Source organism: Dermacentor silvarum, chromosome 2, assembly GCF_013339745.2.
Source record: "Dermacentor silvarum isolate Dsil-2018 chromosome 2, BIME_Dsil_1.4, whole genome shotgun sequence".
NCBI classification, from domain to species: domain Eukaryota; kingdom Metazoa; phylum Arthropoda; class Arachnida; order Ixodida; family Ixodidae; genus Dermacentor; species Dermacentor silvarum.
In genome coordinates this window covers 225,820,376-225,843,994 of record NC_051155.1, presented here as the reverse complement: position 1 = coordinate 225,843,994, position 23,619 = coordinate 225,820,376, and the positions used below count along the sequence as shown (strand labels likewise).

General features: G+C 45.8%; 1 protein-coding gene across 3 annotated transcripts in view; it reads right to left on the bottom strand.

The window, feature by feature from the left end:
• LOC119442778 (estradiol 17-beta-dehydrogenase 8) overlaps positions 1–23,619 on the bottom strand; it is a 65,233-nt gene that overhangs the window by 10,892 nt on the left and 30,722 nt on the right. Inside the window, exon 1 of one of the 3 annotated variants that reach the window (XM_049662388.1) lies at positions 8,559–8,593. The exons of the other annotated variants lie outside the window; for them this stretch is intronic. Within the exon in view, the coding sequence (XP_049518345.1) occupies positions 8,559–8,568 (10 nt within the window). The 5' untranslated portion in view covers positions 8,569–8,593. Of the gene's footprint in view, positions 1–8,558; positions 8,594–23,619 lie in introns of those variants that run through there. 3 annotated transcript variants of the gene reach the window in all.

Here is a 23,619-nt window from a genome sequence, read left to right as displayed (position 1 = left end):
GACCCGTCTGTGTACGCTTGTAGGTGGCTTTTGATACGCTGTGCTCAAGTGGTCCAGTACAAGGAACTTAGCTTCGGCAGTTGAAATGGTATGTTTCTCCGGTAGTCGGGGTGCATTGATGCTTCAGGTAACATCCGAAAAAGACCATGGCGGGTCGAGACTACTCCGTGCAGGCCATTTCAATCCTAAATATCGGAAGCTGTTCAGCGCCGCATGGAAATGGGAGTGAATTGTTGTTCTTAGCCGCCGGAGAAGCGCCATGGCTGCGGGGGACTCGCCCACTCCACCATCTTAGTAGTCTTCTTGTTAGTAACCTTAGTAACCTTCTTGTTTGAAGCTGCCCGGGGAACTCACATCGTCAAACGAAGCCCCTTTCTATATACTGCCTCCAAGCGCTCGAATTGACTCGGTGATGGTGATATGAGCGGCAGCTGACAGAGAATGCGGCTTGTTATCAGTGCAGTGTTCAGTGTAAGCACGGACATTGGATTGTTTCCCCACCGTACACCTGCCAAGCGACGAAGTGCGTTGACCCTTTGCACTGATGCAGCCACAACACTTTCAACCACGCTTCGCCACAGTAGCTTGCGTTCTATGGTGGCGCCCAGGAAACAAACCCTAGTGGCACGACGAATTGGATGGTCTGGATATCAGCTGATATCCAGCGTCAGACGTGTTGACTTCCGCCTCACCCCAGTAATTTTGTTTGCCCCTGTGCATATTGCAATTCCTTGCATATTTTAGTTGGACTTCACCTTTCACTTCTGCCGTTTTTCCGATTTCTTGTTTAACTCTATTGTACAGGGATTATCTAGTGCCATTTACCTTGTTTAATGCTGCCCTAAGTGGCATTTTATAAGATATAATGTTTATATTTTCAAAGGTCACTAGTGCTAACTCTATTTAGTCTTAAAGAAATTAGAGATTAAATTTGATTCACTTATGTCTAGCTTGGTTCCACCTCTCAAGCATTAAAATAGGGTCCTAGAAAACTAGATAACTGTGTTTGAACCTTTTTAATGTGCCCGGCAAGAAAATCGATTAATCGATTAATCGATGAAAAACCTGCATTAAAAGCGATTAATCGATCTAAGGCTAAATTGATGAATGATTAATCGTTAATCGAATAAAATAAATAATCGACCATCCCTAACGGTTGGTCTTTGTGGCCGCACGGACGCCACCAGTAAAGGGCCGTTCATAGTTCGACGCTATCGCGACCGCTTGCGAGCGGCGGTGGAGCGGCGTGGTTGTCTTTCTTCTTCGCGCGAGATGCATTGTGGGTTTATGGTGGAGCCAAGAGCCATTTCGGCGCCGGGCCCGTCGGGGCGCGTCGGAAGCCGCTGGTTACGTTGGCTGCGCCGGGGTCGTTTTCGTCAACGTGACGTAGCGAGCGCGCGCGCTCGTTACGCCGAACTATAAACGGCCCTTAAATGTTTTCCTAACTTCATCAGTATTTTCCCCATATATTTCACTTTGCGGTTAGCAAGCGCATTCGGGGTTGTTAATCCCCCCCCCCCCCTTTTTTTTTACAAACAAACAACCGAAGGAGACGAAATATATTTAATAAGAATTCCCAAACCTCACCCAACTTGCCATATACTATATGCCAAAAACAAATGAACGATAGAACGAAAGTTCCCTGCGGATGACGAACGTGAAAGTAAGCTTAAATACCTTCGTAGTCATCGTTTGGAAAATCAACTTTTGAAGTTTTTTTTTTTTTTCTGCCAAAATGTGTTTCTGTTTTTTTTTATTTGTTCCCTCATTCACCGTGAAATTAAAAAAAGAAAGTCCCTCGATTGGAAAGAAAAAAATGTTTCACCACAAATATTTTGGGAATAAAATTCATAAAGCGTGATTGAAAGATGTGACTGTTTTTCCCTTCCGTTAAAAAAAAAAGGGAATAGAAGATAGTCGAGCTCAACGTACCTTCCTGCGTTTGGCGCGGAGCGGCTCTAAGGAATTCTGCGGGCCTCCCGGAGCAGCCGCCTTGTACACTGTCACCATGCCTCTACTACGGTGAAGACGGGACGCCGTGCTCTCTTTCTGAGGGCTGCGTTTACGAACGTCTGCTTTACCTTTTTGAGAACTCCCGCGCGACGCCGCGTTAAACCGGATCAACTAAAGACCGTTTTCGAAGGCAAAACTTTCTGGACCGTGTTATCAACGCACGGAGCTTGCGCGCAATAACTATGCTGTCCCTAAAGTTGCCGTATCGCGCCATACTTCTCCCGCTTCCTTCATCGTACTGGGAAGAAGACCGGACGTGTTTCTGGTTGATTTCCCTGTCATACCTTCTCTCGTTCGGCATCAGAGACCAAATCTGAAAACATCTGTAAAATGCAAAACCATGTAGAGTTTTTTTTTTTTAAATACAGACCGTATTTTAAAAAAAAACTCTACATGGTATTGCATCCAATACTCGCTGATTGTTTCGCCTTTTAGCAGAAATGTGTTAAATATTTTTTTTAATGTGTGCCCTTAAATATTCCTTCTACCTGCATGTCAAGCGAGAAGAGGAAGTATTTGAGGCAGCTTCGTCAAAAAACAAGAAATAAATGAACCTGATATTATATGGCAGCAACTGCAGCGAGAATGTGGTAATGTTCGTACTAATCTGGTACACGTTCTAGCTGTTGGGCTGGTCATCTAGAGCTTTATAGAACTTGTTATTTTGCCCGCATTTTGTGCGCCGTCATTTAATTAATCAGAGCAACAACCGCGGCTAAAAGGGGGTAAATCGAACGTTCTAGTAGACCGCTTTATAAAATTAGAGCATTTGTCCTAAAACTCATCCTAAGTTCGGTTACGCGCTAATTAATATTCAGGGCACGCCAAAAGTGCACTGTTATAGCCTTCACATCCTAAAGGCTCGAATGCCGTACAAGAAACCCTTGACATATCTTTATTTTAGGCTGTAACTTAATTTTAATACGGCGTAAACTCTGACGAGAACACCAATACTGCACCCTTAAAGTATTCAAGGGTGTATAAAGGGAATATTTTGCAGTTTATATTTCATAAGAGTGTAAGGGTGTAGGAATGTTTTATTTTGCCAATGTTTCAAAAGTGATGATACCAATGCAAAATTATTTCTGCAAATTTATGTCTTGAGATACTGCTCAATTAACAGTTATATGTTGCTCACTAACACACAAAAGTATGTCCAATAGACTTCGCAAATATCCGCAGATGGCCGCGTAATTATGCAAAACACGGAGGCGCTCACCGTACTTATCGGTGCCCTCGAATGTAGGGGTATAAATGCCAATTGGGTAGCTCTTACTACGTCTCACGAAGTGGGCTACATCCTGTGCTACTTTTCGTCGGTTTCCTGATCTCAAGAAATCGCCTGCTTCTTTTCATCCGTTTGCTGCGATGTGTGCACGCTATTCTGTTATGTGCTTATATTAGAGAGCTATAGAATAGGGGCCCCAAAAGTTTCGGGCCAGAAAAAGCTTTGCGGCTGTTAGCGTTGGGCATGCAGGAGTGAAGAGTATTCGAATAGGGCTTTGCGTTTGCGAATAGTATCTTGCGCTTGCAGCGCCACCACGGTGTCAAAGAAAAGCTATTATAGATATTAAAATAAACTTTATGATAAGATAAACCATTTTACGATAAGAAGAGCAACTTTGACTTTTGTGTTCTTGCGTTTAATTACAATTTAGAGGTTACTCTATTACCAGCAAGCGATTTGTTACGCTTAATTTTGAGTAACCAACTTTACGTGCCTTCACCAGCCAAACTAATCCATATTAGGCCTATGAGCCATGAAATCTACAATCGAATTCGGAATCGGCGGCGTCTAATGAATCAATCTTCATTGCACACGTTAGTTGAGAGAAAGCGATAACCGCAGACACTTCTCCTAGCTTACGAACTTCACGCGTTACCACGAATCGAGCCCAGTTTGGTGCTCGGTTAGAGCCGTCGCTTCGATGGGTGCCATCATGTTTGTTGACGCAAAGCTATTGGGGCTTCCGCTATATCAGTGAAATAGCGCGCCCGACGCAAAACCCAAACGCAGTTTGCATCTCGCGCATGCGCAGTGGCCTCGACGCTATTTCTTTGGGGCCCCAAAATGTGTGGGGCCCTATTCTAACAGAGAGAGCAAGCGAGAGAGGAAAGGCAGGGAGGTTAACCAGAAGTGAGTTTCCGGTTTGTTACCCTACACTGGGGTGGGGGATAAAGGGGTCGGAGAGAGTGCAAACCTGATTATGGTGTTATAAATTGGCGAGTCGCGCCTATAATTTGGCCGCATAGCATTTTTGATATTGATTTAGTACAGAAGGCGGTTTAATCTCGGATGATGACGATAGCTAGAATATTCATCATAAATTATGTTTCTTGCTGCTCGAAGGGCGCTTTTAGTATTCTCACATTTTAAAAATCTCACGTTGCTAAGGATGTATTGTTGTGAATTCCACCCTCATTAAGGTTTTTTTTTTTTATGAAAACATTCATTTCGAGGGGCGTAAGATGGAAGTTGTAGACATATGAAACACTTTATAGGGGTAAATTGATTTACAGTCTACCCATACCAACTGCACCAACATCGATGCACATATTAAGGGCATTAGGTCACACTAGCGCCGCCTCGTGAGCTAGTACCAAACAGATTTCGCATCCTCCGCGTGAAGGTTATAACGGCAGCGCCTGTGCCTGTTTTCGATCTCCGAGGCTATACCCAACGCGCAACAATCAGCTCACTTGTGGCGAGATGGCGCCACGTTTGCAAAGCGCAAGACCAGGAAAGAAAACACGCGCAACAGACGAAGCGGTGTCAGACGAGCCGTGTGACCCACAATTATGGCCACTCAACGGAAGCGTTCGTGCATGAACAAACGCTCCTTTTGAGGTCGCCGGGGAAAGCGCTGGCTGCACAATGGCCACTCGCCCTTCAGTTCGCGGTTGCGTCATCCCGCGACTGTCACTTTGCGGGGTTAGTGCCCGTTGGTACCAAGGCTTAACGGATCGGTTTTCAAGAAGTAAGTTATACGAAACACTAGGAAAACCGCAAGTAGTTGTCAGATGACGTCACTATACCCCGGCGCCACCAGGTTTAGAAACAATGGTGTGAAGCTCCATCGTCCGTCATCATGCTAGAGGCATGTAGACCACTACTCTTTATAGGCAGAGGCAAATATTAATTTAGTAATGTGTATTAATTGGTCGCAGGCTTTAGCAACAACAACGGCGCGGAATTCTAAACGGGACTCACGGATAAAGCGCTCACTCCCTCTGGCGGCGCTAATCCCCGTTTGATGAGATGGAAGCAGTTCTTCTTTGACGCTGTGAGGATCGAGAATCGGTAGTGAACTTTTCAATGGGAAAATTATACGCGCAGAAATGAGCAAGATTTGAAAACACAAAGATGTTTTATTTGTTTGAACGCGTTCATTCTTGCTGAAGCCTATAGGGGCAGTTTAAGTTAATGTTGGACATTAAACTGTCAGGTAACGAGGATTAATTGGTATGTCTTAAGAGCTGCGTAAGGTATCTGCCTAGAAAAATTGTCAAATGTCGACATTGTTTTGTTTACAGTAGCAGTAGTTTCGGGTATCGCTAAAGACGGCCCGATGCCAATATGTCTACAGGCCGCCACACAGTCTAGCTGAATTACATAACATTTCCTATGCTTCGGGTGACTACGCGTTTGTTTCTTCAGCATTCGTTTTTCGTCAGCATCCGTAAATATCAATAACAGTGATGATAGGACACTCTAGATCGAAGGTGGTTTCCTTAATCTAATATCCCCAAGGGTTCGCAAAGATGTGTTCTACGTTCCACACTAAATAAATAATGGTGGCCAATAGCGTACGTCATCGTTGAAGGGTTCATAATAGGGTACTAACACGGAGGGAGGGACCCAAAAGGGATTTTAACAGAAGCAGACACACACGCGCTTCGTATAAATAATGCGGCTATACTACATTTAATTAGAACACGCTAACTGTACAACATACATACACTGCGTATAATATTCTTGATTAAGGCTGATCCCCGGCCAAAATGGTTTTAAAGTATGCCGGTGCACTATAGAAGGACAATGTTAATTAAAGGTACGCGCGGACCACTATAAGAAGCAATTCGCGCCACTTTTATAATTCTGCCTAATTGCATAATTATTTATTGTTAATTAATCAACTTCGCAAGTCTTGCATTCAGGGCAAGACATCCAGTGATGAAGGCGGTGTAATTGTAATCGATGGCTATCCATCCGTCTACTTCTTGGGACCATTTGCGTATGCTACATGTATTTACATCATAACCTCGGAGTGTCAACCAGTGCTATTCGAACCATACCGGATGACGTGGAACTGCAGGCGTCACATTGAACGATCTTTTAACTTTCGGACGGTGTCTCTCAACTTCAAGGCTGCCGGAATCTACAGACTAACGGGCGAGAAACGTATTCCCTCTGAGACTAAACACCGTTCTAGCGGAAAAGAGCACAAAGAAGCAAAGAGTTTGTGTATTATTTCCACAAGAGTAGTGTTTAGTCTCAACCATCACAAACTGGTACAGCATTTAATGCACACTTTTCATCCCCGCCGCCTCTTTGTTCCGCTCGTACATAACGACGTTGGCAAGAAGTGACTGCACCGCGCGTAACTCGGCTGGGATCCGACGTAGCCTATACAACGCGACTCAACGCTTTTATAGTATCAGGGTAACTTTTTAAAGAAAAACATATTTCGCCTAAACCGCCGAATGTCGGCATGGCTGCGTCTGGGTCAGCATCTCGCCAGATATATATTAAGGTTTACATATATAAACATTATATGTGCACCGAAGGCAGCTTTCAGCTAGCGGACTTTTATTAGACCTGCATTCTTATAGACAAAGTAATGCCAGCGAGCGCGACATTGTTCTGCGTGATCGAACAATAACTCGCAACATCGAATATGTAGACATATAAGGTTGTTTCTGCATGTTGTTTTTAAGCTACACTGCAGTGCAGTTAACGTACTTCACTAATCCTTATCAATCTTCCTAAGAAGGGCATACCTGTGCCCACATAGGGAAGGCGTTCTAGTAGTTTAGCTCACTGAAGTTTGAAGCACCAGGAAAAGAAAAGCGCCCCATATTCTTGTCACGAACCCGAATATAACATGATGTGCCCCCCGCTCAGAGACCCAAACATTTTCAAAAAGAAATCGCGTTATATTTGCGCAAATACGGTAATATTCAGCCCTACTCTTACGCTCTCTTACCTAAGGTCCTCAATAATTTGTTGCAATTCATTCCCAGCGTTGCCGAACAGGTCAATGTCATCTGCAAACGGTTGATTGCCGAGATATTCGCCGTTGATCCTGTCTCCTCATCCTGACCAGTCTAATAGCTTGAATGTTTCTAAGCATGCAGTGAATAGCATTGGAGAGATGGTACCTGCTTGCCTGACCCCTTTAATGGTCGGTATTCTTCAACTTTCCTTTAGGATAATCAAGGTAGCCGTGGAGTCGTTACAGATATTTGCTCAAATATTCACCTATTCTTTTATCGGTATCATTTATGAAAATGTCAACATTGTCATTGTTATTCACACTGTTAAATAAGAGAGACAGCAAGCGAGAGAGGAAAGGCAGGGAGGTTAACCAGAAGTCAGTTTCCGGTTTGCTACCCTACACTGGGGTGGGGGATAAAGGGGTTAAATAAAAATTGTAAATGACTTATGGGACTTATACGTTAGTAATTTCATTTATTCTAAACAAATGTTTCCGCCCAAATCCCCTTTACGGGAAATAAAAACAAATAGATTAAAGCAAAAATGAGCGTTCAGTATACCCACGAATGCACCTCTGCAAAAATACGAAGTGCTGAACTTTTCGTCGCCTGTTCAATGTTATCATGTTGTACCTATCAATAACTCTCATGTAACTGTAATAATACGAACAACCCATGTGTCTATCAACACGTATACTAATAAATATGCGTTGCACTTTTTTTCAATTTTCTCCTGAACAACAACGCCAATGCTATTCCATACTATTGAACGATATTCAAGTTTGCTAACGACCAAAGATCGAAACAGTCTAATAAAGAATTGACCTGAAACCACCGATTAATCGGGATACAAAAACAAGAACGCTAAAAGACACACTTACCAGATATACGTACGCCATTGTCTGAAGGAGCGCTGCTGAGTGTAAATAGAGTAAAACGGATAGTTGCGCTCTGTCTACAGAGCTCTACAGTAGGATGTTGCTGAGGTTGTGCAAACACGAACCACAAAATGACGATGCTGTTTTTTTTTCTGTTTTTTTTTTTAAATTCTGGATCACCTTGTGCTGCATTCACTACGCGAAACGAGGCTTGAGGCAGCGGCAACGATGCTGACGAAGGCAGTTTCGTTCGGGGTCAGCGCCTTTTGGGGGTCCCAGGCAGCGAGTGCCCGGAAATGGGGCAAGGAATAAACATTCGTGAACTGGACACCAAAGGTGCCGGCTGTGTTCCCCGTTCTCTCGGACTATACCCGACATGGCAGCGGACATTCGAACCCGTGAAGAGAGGACCGACGGTGTACTGCAGTTCGACATGAAAAGGCTACATACTGTGCTTCATGGGCAACTCTCCCGGACCATAAACTTTACCTGCAAAAGCGAGTAACCACTGTGGGTGAGCCGCTTTGAATGTTTTCAAGCCGTGCGTGGAGCGATGTGGTACATGCTATCGTTCTAGTTTACTTCAGAACGCAGAAGCTATTCTTGTCACCTCGCTTCTGAGGTGTTCGCAAACTACTTCGCACTTGAAGGGAATGTTGCTGAAAAATAAACCATAGTTTATGGGAGAACAGACCGACTGAACACGGCCGCTGGATTTTGTTCTGTCTAGCGGCCGTGGACAGAACTACGCAGACCATTCTCCGATTTAATGCCAAAATACACGATAGGACTGACGTCAGATAGATAGATAGATAGATAGATAGATAGATAGATAGATAGATAGATAGATAGATAGATAGATAGATAGATAGATAGATAGATAGATAGATAGATAGATAGATAGATAGATAGATAGATAGATAGATAGATAGATAGATAGATAGATAGATAGAGATAGATAGATAGATAGATAGATAGATAGATAGATAGATATATAGATAGATAGATAGATAGATAGATAGATAGATAGATAGATAGATAGATAGATAGATAGATAGATAGATAGATAGATAGATAGATAGATAGACAGAAAGAATCCATGTCCCTCACCAAATATCGCGATGTGCAGGAGAAGCTGTCCGAAATAGCGGCGCTCTTCAAACCATGGTGGTTTGTTTCTTTAAGAGAACGTCGGAAAAGCTGAAACTCAATTTCAATGTGTTGTGGTACCCCAGAGTCGAATATGTGTATTCCACATGGCAAAATCTGTGTATACCACAGTATGTACGGATTCTGAATGCTTTTTACAAAATCATTCCTGTTTCGAACATCAATAAGCTCGATTATCATACACTCGCACGAATGAAGAGAATCCGCTTTATAAGGATTGACTGTAGAGCTAGTTGGTCTTGCATTCAAACTATGGCAACTTAGCGCAAATTGGCAGACAGTCACGAGCACAATCACTCGCACTTGACTATTTGTGTTTGTGTCTTTCCACCTCTTTGCGATAAGTTACCCCAAAAAACAATCCAAGCTGCACTCAAAAAACACTAAAGAGCCTTCGCAATGTCAAAGTTCTGTCCTGAGCAAAGCAGAATTAGTGTCCCAGTCACGGGACGCAGTAATACAGCAAAACATGATGCGAATTGTCCGTCAATGTACAATCTGTGCCTATACTATTTAATAGAGCAGAATTACACGTTTTCACGCACTTCTTCATTCCTTGAATGCAATTAGCATTCTGTAAAACTTGTAAAAATTCGAAAAGGTGTCTGCGCACAGCTTGTAGTGGTGTGTGAATTGCTTAAGAAAAAAAGTAGTCGGCCTGTCACGGCTGTCACCCGTTCACCGTCCGGCGCGAAGTCGATCGACGGGGTATACAAGCCAGTTGGTCGTTCCGTACTCAAACGAACACAGTGAAAAGAGTCAGAGTCGGGAGTAAACAAAAACAAAATATTTATCGACTGATAACGATACACAATTTAATAAAATTAAGTAATAAAAAAGACACAAGACAAACTAACACACCTGAACTTAATATAGCTCAATGGTGACGACAAAGAAATATGACGAGCAATTAACAATGCATATACAAATGAAACAGGGCGCGGATCAAATATAAAAGAATAGACTTAACAGTAGTTCACTAAAACAACGTTCCAAAGAAAACAAAGTTCAAAAGAAAACCAACGATGTCATACGCGTGGCCGGGCAGCAGCAGCAAGTGTATAAACCGTGAAGTCAGCGCGCAGTGCTTTCCCGAAGAATGTCCGCGAGCCGATCTTGTTGAAGTGGATGCGATTGTTGGGCTGGGTTTACCGGGAGTCTAGATCTGACGACTTCTCTCAAGCTGGTTAAATTGAGCTAACTTGAGGCGAACTACCATGAGCTTCGTTGCAGACGTTCGTTTAACTACCATGAGCTTCGTTGCAGAACGTTCGTTTGCCGTTTCGCCCGTCAACTAGTTACGCGGAGTTCCGACGTGGCTAGGCGGCCCAGGCGATACTGGATGGCGCTAGTCCCCCGACTGCTTCTCAGCAGATTACAGCTTCAGCTTCTAGACTGATTAGCAGGGCCTAAAACTTGTGCTTAAATAGCCTCTACTTTCCCCAGTTCCTTAGGTCCGGTAACGGCAGGCATGCAGAGTTCACCTAATTATTTCATGACTCCTCCCAAAAGTCTTGGCCGCACCCCTTCTAATCAGGGGCGAGGGAACGGTTGACCCCCCCCCCCCCCCCCCCCCCCCCGCTGTCCGAGGTCGCGCCCCCCGCACTGCACCACACAGACACACACGCACACACTTGGGTCCGTTGACCAGCACAGAAGCAACAGCGGCCGCCGGCCATACGGCGCCCGTTAATCGGTGTGTCGCTATCTCGAAACTATATGCCGCACCGTGAGACCACGACGTTTTTGACGCCCTTTTTGTGGCGTGTCGATGACTCGAAACTATGCCGCTCCGTGACACGGCCCCTCCACTCCGTGGAGGTGGTTAACCAGCGAAGCTGAAACCTGTGGCCCGGTGTTTATCACTGGGTTAATCCCGAGGGTTGATTAAAGTATTTCTCAATTATGAGGTTACACACAAGTTCGGCTGCGACGGAGAGAACGACGTCGCTGACGGTATGCCTGCAGTCCGCCGTTGTCGCTTGCGTTCGATGTCTCGAGTTTGCTCGGCGGCGTGGTTAGCAGCATTCGCCCGCCATTACCGCTTGCGATCCTTCGAAATTAAATTGCTTCAAAATTAAATCTGTCCGTTCCGTAAGACAACGCTCATACCCCTGTAAGCGCGGCCTCCCCATTACGACGACAGAAGAAAAGTGAAATTCTACGCTGGAATGATTAGCGGCAACGCAGCCAGCTGTGCAAGCAGACGACGACAACGACGATCGCGGGAGCAGTAGCACGAGCGCGTGCACGAGCACTATAACCAACGAGCCAGCTGCGGAAGAAGACGACAACGCTCGAGCCAATGCTCATTAACTTAAAATTTTAGGATAATATAGCACAAAAATTGATATTACCGTTTAGCATTCATTTAATATCTTATTCTTAAATAACAAAGTCCTCTTTAAGTATTCTTCCTTTTCCTACCCACTGCCGCCCGATTCACGGCCAATCCTCCGTAGTGGCTTGTGCTGTACATATAGGCACCAAACCAAACTAAACCAGAGCTCATGATGATAATTTTCTGTACACAGGCGATTTCGCCTAGCCATATACGATTTCGCCTAGACATATAAGGATTCGCTTTTAAAAACATGTCAGCGAGCAACATGTGGTCTGGGCAACGAAAAGAACCTCGGCCGTTTATTATCACTGTTTGCTTTTAATGACCCACTCCCTCATGCAATGTCTCAGCAAGAGACCTTTGGGGAAATAAATAAATAAATTCACTGACGAACCGATCTACGCTACGCTGGAATCCTGCTGCCAGGCAGGCCTTGTGAAGTTGTGACGTCATGAACATTACCTGGCTGCCTCGTGTCTGCTTGGTCTTCGCATGGTTGACTTTGCGTTGTGGTGTTCACTCGTGTGCTATTAAACTCAGTGGTAGCATCGTACGGCCTTGTATTGCCCCGCGGTTTACCTTCACAGTTGACCTCGGTCTCGATGTTTTCGTCTGTTCGCTGCAAGTGCCGTCGGTTTCGCCGCATGAGGCTGAAGCATCTGTTCGGATCGTGCTTTATTTACCACCTGCTCTCGGCGTGACCAGGTACCACCTTTGATCCGGACCACGTCTCCGCTTGTTAGCTTTCCTCGAGAAGACCGACGACGCTTCGGCACGGGAATCCCCTCCGTGGCGTTGTACTCGGAAACTGGGGTGCTCAGGCGGCAACCTTGCAGCAATTCTCCGTGCGAGTAAACACTGTCCATAGGGGAAGACCGATACCCAAGAAATCATCACGAGTTTCGTGCATTTCATTCTTTTAGAATACGTTTCACGATATGAACACCCTTTTCAGCCAAGCTTTTTGAGCGTGGGAATTCGGTATTTGACGTGATATGCCCGAAGTCATGCCAAGTGAGGCCCGTTGTCAGAGTGCACTTACATAGGAATGCCGTATCGTGAGAAGATCGCAGATATCTTTGCGATCACTTCCGGCGCCGTGGTGCCGTTCAGTCTTTCGACGTCTGAGAAATTCGACTGGACACCAAATACTACGACGTAATGTTCATCAGCAAACTGAAATAGATCGATGCCTACACACGGGCGATACCACCACATGTCTGGTGTTGGCTGTAGCAAGAGCGGTCCACTTGACTGACTGAGTGCATATTTCTGGCACACTGCATGCACAGGCATGATGCTCCATGTCGCCACTGATTCCAGGCCAGAAAACTAATATACCGGTTCTGGCTTTGCATTTGCTCATGCCCACTTGCTCAACCCAAAATTTCAAGTTAGCCCACCCGCAAATTTCAACTTCGCCTAAGACCCCAAATTTTCAGTTGGGCCCCACCCAAATTTCAAGTTGGCACAACCCCAAATTTCTAGTTGGCCCAACCCCAAATTTAAGTTAGCCACTCCTAAATTTCAGTTGGCCCACCACCCAAATTTCAGTTAACCCAACCCCGAATTCAAGTTGGCCCACCCCCAAATTTAAGTTGGCACATCCGTAAATTTCAAGTTGATCTAACCCCAAATTTCAGTTGGGCCACCCCTAAATTTTAGGTTGGCCCACCAACCAAATTTCAATTGGGCCGTCCCCAAATTTAAGTTGGTCCATACTCAAAGTTAAGTTGCCCCCCCCCCCCCTGAATTTCCAGTTGCCCACCCTTCCAAAATTCCAGTTAGCTCACCCCTGAATTTCAACTTGGCCCTCCTCCAAATTTCAAGTTGGCCCACCACCCAAAGTTCAGTTAGCCCATCCCCAGTTTAAGTTGGCCCATCCTCAAATTTCATGTTGGCTTACCCCCAAATTTCAGTTGGGCCACCCCCAAATTTTAGTGGGGCCACCCCGAAATTTCTAGTTGGCCCACCCACAAATTTCAGTTGGCCCACCATGGCAACTATAGGCTTCCCCACTAAATGCCTTCGCAAATTACACATTTTTGTGCAGATACAAGGCATTACACCTTTCCCGTGATGGACAGATTTTGCTGGCGTACTAGCCAAAGAACACTTGCGCATTAAAGGTCCGTGGAACTCGGAAAAAAATCTTCACTTTAAAAGGCTCCTTATATAGAAGATTAAGCATGGATAGCTGGGTTAGTTGGTTGTGAATAGCATTATGAAACATTGTTCTAGTGCACAATAAACACGGATGAGCAGAGAAAAACAACAAGAACGCCAGACGTGAGTTCTCTTGCACGACATGTGGTCACTGCTAAAAGGTTGACAAGGGTCGAGGAAGGGTTCGCACACATAAAAGGAGGGGGACAGACTTGTATAGAAGGATCGCCCCCTAGCCACTACTGTGGACCAGTTACAAGTGGCTCTAGAAATTGTCCTTTTGCATCGACTTTACGGAGCACATGAATAAGCTCAATAGGAAGCTGCAAGGAGAGGCCCTGTACATGGACATACATTTATGTCTGCGTACTTGACCTATACATGAAGGTAAAAACCTTCAGGGCAAAACTGCAGTTTTTGACATGCAGTCGTAAAATGGAAAGTGGGAGCATTTTCGCTGCTGTTCAAGGAATTGCACGGATATTATTACGGCGTTGCCTTTCCTATTTGCGACAATAATCATCGGGGATTTACAAACACAATTTTGTAAGAGATTCTCTCATATTGATACCAGGAAGGAGCGACTACAAATGTTCCATTCAGCTGTGATCTGGATGCACTGCCAGTTTCCGTCTAATTAAAAGTAATCGAACTGCAGTCAAATGACATCTAAGGGACAAGAACAAAGAAGAAAAATCTAATCATTACCTGTAAATTACTAAACTATGAACAGTTCTTAAACTTAAAGCACTTTGCCCACGGATACATTGCCAAGTTTTCGCACTACCTACCTTCGTAGGCAAACATTCCGCAGAACGAAAAATAGAAGCCAGACACAGGGCTTAATTTATCTGACGGACACATGAGTAGTGTGCTTATTGTTGGCTCTTGAGGCTTTCCGCCACATTTCACTGAAATAATTGTCAAGCATTAGGTCTACCACTGACATTGTCTCCCATCCTACGCCTTGGAAACGGGAAGCAACTTCCATGCACTCAATGATACATTGCGCTTAGTGCCCTGTGCGGCATTATGCTGTTGTCGCGTGCTTTTTCATTTGTACAAATGTTAATGTGGCAATTATATGAACATGCTAATGTCATTATGTGAACGTACTAATGCCATTGTGTGAATATTTTCCTCCCTCTTGAACATTTTTGGTGAGAATTCTACGCCACTTTTATTGACATGATTAGTCTTTGATATATTATTAATCAGCTGATTCTGCTTTATCATGTTGCAATTTGTATTAGTTCCTGTTAGAGCCTTTCTAATAGAACAATGTCTTCAATATTGTACGTTTTAGTCAGCCGCCGCGTCGTTCTTAGTCGAAAATTAAAAACCTTCGTAACTGTCTTGAATTTCTTGTGACCTCGACGTCTATATATATTGTGCTTCGTGCCTTGTTTCAGTGCTGGTGCATGTTGTCATTTCTGTATGTGTCATTTCGATTCATCTCCTGTTCTTTGTAAATGTTTTGTGAAGTAAACATACGTGCTCTAGTCTTTTATGCTCAGTGTGCACCTTGTCACAACATACTATGTGGCTAAATACAGTGTTCCCTCATAAATAAATAGTTACCAACTGTCTCAGATATTTTTTAAACCCCGCTTGAAAAAATGCGATTAAAGGTTACTTCTTAGGGCTTGAAGATCTGGTCAAATTATTGTCGAGTAATTTCTTGTGGCTCAGTCACGGTTGATTTTTCAACCAGGTTTTTCGGTTCAACCACGTAAGAATAAAAGCTCAGCGTGCCATCCAAAATTCTTCCGCAGACCGAGATGTATACCTTGTAGTAACTCGTGTTCTCAAGGAGTAAGGCATCCAGTACGGTAATAATTAGTGTTCATAAAAAGCCTATATCCCTAAATATAACGATTAAAGCAGCGTAGCTGCGATCACAGATAAAAGAAAGAAAAAAGTTGGGGTGGCTTTTCAAACGCGTAGTCGCTCAACATTTCTGTCGTCCCTTGATTAAAATGTACTTCAATCTACTCTTGTCGTCTACTGGCATCTCTTAAAATTTTAGCATTGTCGAGGATAAGATAGCGCGAAACGCAGGAGAGAGAGCAAGACCAAATAACACGAACGCTTTCTGTCCTCTATATTGTTCTGCTAATTCATTCTTGTCAATGCTTCACGAAATAGCTTACGCTTCTACACTACAGAAACGTAAACGCTGTGTACAAAGGTCAACACGAAATCTTATAAATAATGGACCTGCGGTAACAACACACCATGCAAAAAAAAAAAAAAAACCCTGTAATGAATGGTAACATTTCCCGTGCCAGCTCAACGTTCTCTAGATATCTGCTTGAAGCAGATCGAATCACTGTGACCAAGCAAAAAAAAAAAAAAAAGAACTTTGGTCTACCGGGAAATGTGAACAAGCGTGTTTGCTGATCACGAAGGTTTGATGTTACTTCAAATCGGAGACTTGGTGGTGAAAGCGGAAGTTTAATCCCAAAATAGTTATATTGATCGTTTCCTGTACGTTATGCCAGCAGGTGTACGCATCCAATCACCAAAATTTAAAAAAAATACATCGATTGATTGCAACAAAAGCTTTAGTAACATCCAGTACTGTTGTACTTATATTAAGGTATTTATGTTCACTAATGTTTATTTAGTTCTTTGTCGCCCGACCCTCAACTCCGCCCTTCGTTGTCAATCTGGCCCTCTAGTCAAAACATGTGGAGACACCTGGTCTAATGAATAAAGATCCGGGCTGCTGCGCTGAGGGAACCGTGTTCAAAACCAACCGTTGCACCAAATTGGGTACCTAAGTCATAATTCGATTGGCATTCTCAAGATACCTCCACTCTTTAAAATTTCTCCGGTGCTGGGCAGTATGGAATTCATATGTAAGGTCGGCCCACCGAGCGAAACTGCTGGGCAAATAAACCGAACACACACACACACACACACACACACACACACACACACACACACACACACACACACACACACACACACACACACACACACACACACACACACACACACACACACACATATATATATATATATATATATATATATATATATATATATATATAAAACCTCTTTCACACACCTCTTTCAAACCATTTTCACACATCGCGGTAAACATGGCTTTTATACAGGGTGTTTCAGCGAACACTTTAAAAATTTATTTAAGATTGCCTGTGGCAGATTGCCCAATTCTAGTTAATGAGCTGGCCTACTCGAAGAGGCGGACATTATTTGCACAAAAAATTGAAATGCGTAATCTAATTAAAAAATAACTAGTTAAGTTTTTAACTATTTACCTGATGGCCAATATTGCAATTTACAAATTGTAGCCATGGAGTTCGCAAGGCGGATCCACTTGGAATTAATCATCCGGATGGCACCAGTTTCGATATATTGATTCCCGAACTTTGCGGAGAAATGCATTGGTAAATACTTTGCCACACAAACACACATCCGCAGAGCAAACACCGATCGGGCACAACGTGTCACCACTAACACTGCGAAACGTGGAAATATTGTTCCAAGAAAACATCACTTTTTGTCCCAGTAGGGCTTTAAAATTTAAGCTCATCACGGAAATTGTTGCCCCAGTATCCACAAGAGCCATTGTAGGTATATCGTCAACAAGCACGTGAACTTTGTTTTTCAGCATGAAAATTGGCGGAGGAATGTCGGTTGGCAGCGAACGGTATCCAGCGACCTCACCCCCATCGGCCGCGCTACCTAGTTTTCCGGTGGTGGGGATAGCAGGCGGCGCCGCGGCGATGGAGACCACCGAGTACGTTGAGCAGGCGGTGGCGTTAAGCTGCGATCGGAGGCTGGTGACGGGTTTCGGAAGCTACCTTGACGAATTCCACGATTGGTTGGCGGGCGTGGAGACCATGACGTGAAAAAGGGTCGATAATTTGACTGGTACGTCGCTCGTGAAGGTTCTTCTCGGAAAGGTCGGCGGCGGTCGCAAAACCTAGCGATGTGGCCAGGGACACCGCAACTATAGCACACACGAGGAGGCCGAAATTCACGGTGCTGCTCAAAGCCTTCATTTCCGCCAGCGAGCATGGGGTATCTGTCAAGATCGTCATATTCTCTGTAGCCTGAATAAGTGGTACGGTACCGCTGCGCCGGATAAGTGCGGTGCTGCTGCTCGTTGTTGAAGCGTGGCCGGTTGGTGGATGCAGATGGAAGCACAGCTCTATAATCGTCCACGTTCGCCGCATTAACAGAGGGTTGCCACGACGCAGGTGGTAGTCCGGGCTCGTTGCCTCGCGAGTCGCCACAATGACCGATTTCTTGACACCGGAGGAGCTCTTCCCGAACTATCTGTCGTATCACCGACGACAGATCGGATGGTCTGCTCGCGTCAACGCAGGCCAATGTCGGCCCATTAGCCAAACGGCCAAATTTCCGTGCCACGCGACGCATCTTCAGTGATTCAAACGTGCGGCAATGTTGGATGACGTCGGCCACAGATGTAAGGTTTTCTGTAGCTATCAAAGACTGGTATACATCTTCAGCTATGCCCTTAAGAAGATAACCCACCTTATCTTCATCGGACATGCTAAGATCCACGAGTACATAGCTTGAGGACCTCTTCTATGTACATAGTACATGTCTCGCCAGAGAGTTGGGCCCTTTGGGACAGAGTCTGTTCAGCTTGCTTCTTCCTCGCTGCGGAGTCCCCAAAGCACTTTTTCAGTTCTTGGACGAACGTATCCCAGGTCGTAAGCGTGTTCTCGTGGTTGTCGTACCACATCAGAGCAGTGTTCCTGAGCGAGAACACAACATTTGACAGCTGAGCGGCGGAGTCCCAGCCGTTATGTTTGCTCACCCGTCGGTACTACTTCAACCAGTCGTCCACGTCTTCACCGCCAGTCCCGGCAAAGCTGGGTGGCTCCTTGTACAGTTGCGAAGAGTCCGTCGGCCTCGGAGCTTCAGTTTCTCGGGACATGCCTACTGTTGAGGATGGTGGAAGTCCCGCCAGTCGATGACTGCGACGAGGTTCAGGTGGTAGTGATTCCGTAGTTGGATTCTTAGATACCCAGCACCTCCACCACTTTGTTACGTGGTGTTTAGAAGGCGTTTATTGCAGGAAGCCGTAGGGCAAGTGGGTGCCGGTACTACACGTCGTCCTTCTCTTCCTCGCTGCTATCCTAATGTTGTCGTTGCTGCTGATGCTGCCGCTCCACTACCTTGAGAATATACATATTGTGACGGAAGCGAGATGGAGACGAAGGATGTATTTACAAAACATATACAGAGGAGGCTAGGGCAAGGGACGTCCGATCCGGGCCAAGAGCTAGCGTCTTCATCGTCGTCTTTGTCGCTCTGCCAAGCATCGCGTTGATCCATGTATGGATTGCTCCGTAACATCACTCTCTGGTGGCTGAAGCGCCGTCCTGGCGCTTGCTATGAAGGCGAGGAGCTGGAAGAGCAGTATGGCTTCAACCGGGAAACATGAACAACTTCAGTTGGCAGCGATGAGGTCGAAGAATCAGGATCCAGGACTACAATTTCGTAATTTACGTCACCGAGTTGACGAAGGACCTTGTAGGGCCCGGTGTAACGTGAGAGGAGCTTCTCTGATAGGCCAATGCGGCGGCATGGCGACCATAGGAGCACCAGAGAGCCAGGCGTGAAGTGCACGCTTCTGTGTCGGCTATCGTAACGGGACTTCTGGGCTGCTTGCGAAGCAGAAAGTCGATCGTGGGCAAGTTGACGAGCTGCACGGGCTCTAGCTGCGACGTCACTGGCATATTCAGTAGGCGAGTGAGGAGCCGAAGGAAGGAGAGTCTCGAAGGGCAACGCAGGATGTCGGTCAAACAGCAGATAAAGCGGTGAATATCCGGCGGTGTCATTCCGCGAGGAATTGTACGCAAAGGTAACAAAGGGTAACGTGCAGTCCCAGTCACGGGGATCTGTGAAACATACATGGTCAGCATCTCGGTTAGCGTTCGGTTCAGGCGCTCGGTCAATCCATTCGTCTGCGGATGATAAGCGGTGGTGAGCTTATGTTCAGTGGAGCAAGCACGAAGGATGTCATCTACCACTCTTGATAGGAAGTACGTCCCGCGATCGGTGAGGAGATGCCGAGGGGCGCCATGATGTAGAATTACGTCGTGTAGGAGAAAGTCAGCGACGTCTGTAGAACAGCTTGTGGGTAAAGCCCATGGTGATTGCGAAGCGCGTGGCGTAGTCTGTCGCGACCGCAACCCATTTGTTTCCCGAGATGGACGTAGGGAAAGGGCCTATAAGGCCAAGGCCGTCAAAATCAAAGATGTCACGATAAGACGCCAGGACCCGGTAGAGATCTTGGGCTTGCGCCTGGGTCAGATCGGGAGCAATCATCTTGTTAATGTCGTCGAGAGACGAAAGCGCGAAGTTAGCCGAGCAAGAAGGCGGCTAAACATCGGCATCCAAAGTCGCAATCTTGCAAGGGTCAAGCGCGGAAATGGTGGCCAGCGACATGCCTTGCGGGATAACCTGAGTCAACAGGCTGACGTTGAGAAGCGGCACGACCACCGTATTGTCAGCAACGGAAACAATGGTGTGAGCCAGGGCGACATCGCGGGCTAACAGGACGTCGATAATCGGAGACAAGACGTAGTCATCATCGGGAATGTCATGTGAAGACGTCAAAGTAACGTATGTAGCAGCTTGAGGCCAAACGTCTGTCGTGGCTCATCGAATCAACACTGGTGACGCCACTCCTATACGCTGACATCCATATCGCGTATCGCATCACGAACGTCAAGTCATCCAGAACGAGGTCGACAAAATGATTACAAAAGACGTCATAGAACCTTCATCTAGCCCGTGGGCCTCCCTTGTAGTTCTCGTGAAAAAGAAGGACGGCAGCTGGCGTTTCTGCGTTGATTATCGGAATTTGAACAAAGTCACTCATAAAGACGTCTACCCTTTGCCTCGTATCGATGACGAACTTGATGACGTATCGTTGATGACGTATCGATGACGAACTTGTATTGCGGAACCAGCACTTTAAGATGGCCGGGCCTAAGCCTCCCATGAGGGGACGTCAAGGGCTTGCCTCGCCGCCGCCTCACGGGCGTGCTGGGTCGTCCAGGTCGTCGAGGGCGGAGCTCCGCAGAGCCTCACGCAACCTCTACGAGAGGGTCGTGGTGTTAATGTGTGTGTACTGTGCTGGGCACTCCCACAGCATATGCGGAAGCGTAGCCGGGTGAGTGCCACAGCACCAGCAGTTGGGGGTATTGTAAACTTCAGGGAATATAAGGTGGAGGCGGGCGGGTGAAGGGTACGTATTTGTTTGTAGCAGACGCAGGGTGGCAGCCTGCGCCCGGCTGAACTTGGGGTGAGGTGGGGGGAAGGTTCGGCGACTAAGGTAAAATGCCTTAATGAGATCGTTATAAGTAGTCAGATTGTCCCTGGTGTCCAACTCGTCTCCAGTGTCTCCGGCGCGGTTGACTAGTCCTCGCGCAATGGAGTGGGTGACCTCGTTGAGGTTGGGGAGGTGTGGGTGGACAGTGCCCGCGTGGGCCGGGATCCATGTCAGGGAGATCATGCTTTCTTTAGAGTGTGGTGCCTGGCGGAGGATACGAAGAGCTTGAGGAGAAATACGGCCTTTGCTGAAGTTAGTGATGGCTGAGCGAGAGTCACACACGATGTAGTGACAGGTGGGATCTAGAGTGGCCAGGGCGATGGCCACTTCAGCCGTTTCGGCAGTGGGGGTAGTGACGTTGGAGGCGTGGTGTAGGACTCAATCGCGTGTGGCGACGGCCACAAATCGTGTGCCATGGGAATATTGGGCTGCATAAACAAATGTAACGCCAGGTACACGAGCAAAGGCTTTTATGATTGCTCCGGCCCGAGCTTGGCGCCGGGCCCTGTTATATTCAGGGTGCATATTTCTAGGAATAAGGTCTGTGTGGATCTAGCTACGGATGTCAGTCGGGATCGATTGTTTGGGGTCATGTTGCTGATGGTAAGTAAAGCCAAGCGTAGATAGAATAAAGCGTCCCATTTCAGTAAGGGTGAGCCGTTCAAGCTGAGAGCGTTGTTGTGCTTCAATGAGTTCGGCAAGGGTGTTGTGAACTCCTAGTTGGTTGAAGAGTTCAGTACTGGTGTAATGCGGGAGGCCAAGTGCTTGCTTGTAGACCCCTCGTATGAGGGTGTCGAGCTTGTTTTGCTCAGCCCGGTACCAGTTGAGGTACGCAGCAACGTAGGGGATGTGGCATATGACAAAGGACTGCACGAGGCGGAGAAGGCTTTCTTCTTTGAGTCCCCCTCGTCGGTTGGAGATGCGCTTAAGAAGCCGTAGGGTGTTTTGAGATTGGGCGCAGATCTTGTTGAGAGCCAAGGCATTGGAGCCGTTGGTAGAGATGGTGAGACCGAGGACCCGGATACTAGGGACATGTGGTATAGGACTGCCATCTTGAAGGCGTAAGGTGATAGAGTCACAGGGTCGGTGCTCAGATTGGTGTTTTGGAGGGCGTCCCCGCTGAATGGGCTTGTAGAGAAGAAGCTCCGATTTAGCTGGCGAACAGCGCAGTCCGGTCTCTTGGGAGCAATGACTTCATTTTACCTCTGTCTCACTATCTCTGTCTCTCTCGTTTGAAAAAAAAAGGTTGTTGTTGAGCAAAAGAAAAGTGGCCTAGACAAATACTTTCAGAGGTTTCCCAAGAGTGACACCGCAGAGAGGAAAACAGACGACGCGCAAAGTTGAGGTGTATCAGCGTAACAGCAAGTAGCTAGCAGTTACACGACTTCTTAACTAACAAGCAAGGCTAACGAGTCTGGTGAACTCGTTAACAGAGGCAGCCACGGCGGATACAGTCGTGTTAGTCACATCACTTAGTTACCGACTAGAGCTTATTGAACTCTAAAGAAAAGCGCAGTTAAACAAATATGTGCTCGTCAAACCACGCAGTACAAAAAAAAAAGAACAAAAAAAAACAGAAAGACTGGAACCTCGTTTACGTTTTGACGGTTTTCATTTAAGCCAAGAGGATGCGTCATTTAAATGTTACGTTATATGAAGGGGAAAGGGAAGCTGTTTTAGTTGGGCGTGTGATGTCTTAAATGTTTCGAAGCCATTGCGTTCAATCCCGGGCAACACTAAAGTAACTTAAGTGCAAACAGTACATTGAAAACATGACAGGTTAAGCACATTGTAATAATGCTATTTAGACTATTCAATTCACAAACACACACACACCATTCCCAGTCAGATGATATTCAATTAGTTATAGCGCAGCAACAATACGCAACTATATTACACTACTAATAATTAACAGTATGGTTACACTGTAATCTACTAACGATATCGCATATTAAACATTTCAAAAGACGCACACTTTGAATACTGCAAAAAAATTGTAAATGGAAAACAAAATGTGAGGCCTTTTCCATCGCAGTGTCATGGCGTCATAAACCTCGCTCAGTATACACGACAGTCTTATCAGATAAAAAGCAACTCGCGAAAACGTAACGTTATCGTGACTTAACATTTCCTCCAACGATCTTTAAAAAAAAAGAATATTCTTCTTCAAATCAAGACGATGCTGGGTATTGGCCCTGTGGCATGCGAAAGAGTGCAACGCCGGAAGCTGGCAGACACAGGATGGACCGCGATGGAACAACACACAAACACCAGCACATTGCTAAAAGCTGCTATCCTGAGTGTGTGGATACAAAGATAGTCTGCGTAAACATCGATGTATTTTTCCCAACTCTTCGAATCTGCCGCTTTATCTGCTGCTATTTGTCCAGCAACAAGGAACTACCATTGTGTGCGTCGACACTCACAAAGTTACTGACTCGTGACGTAACAGCCAAGTGCTTGCGACCCCAATAAAGGCAGAA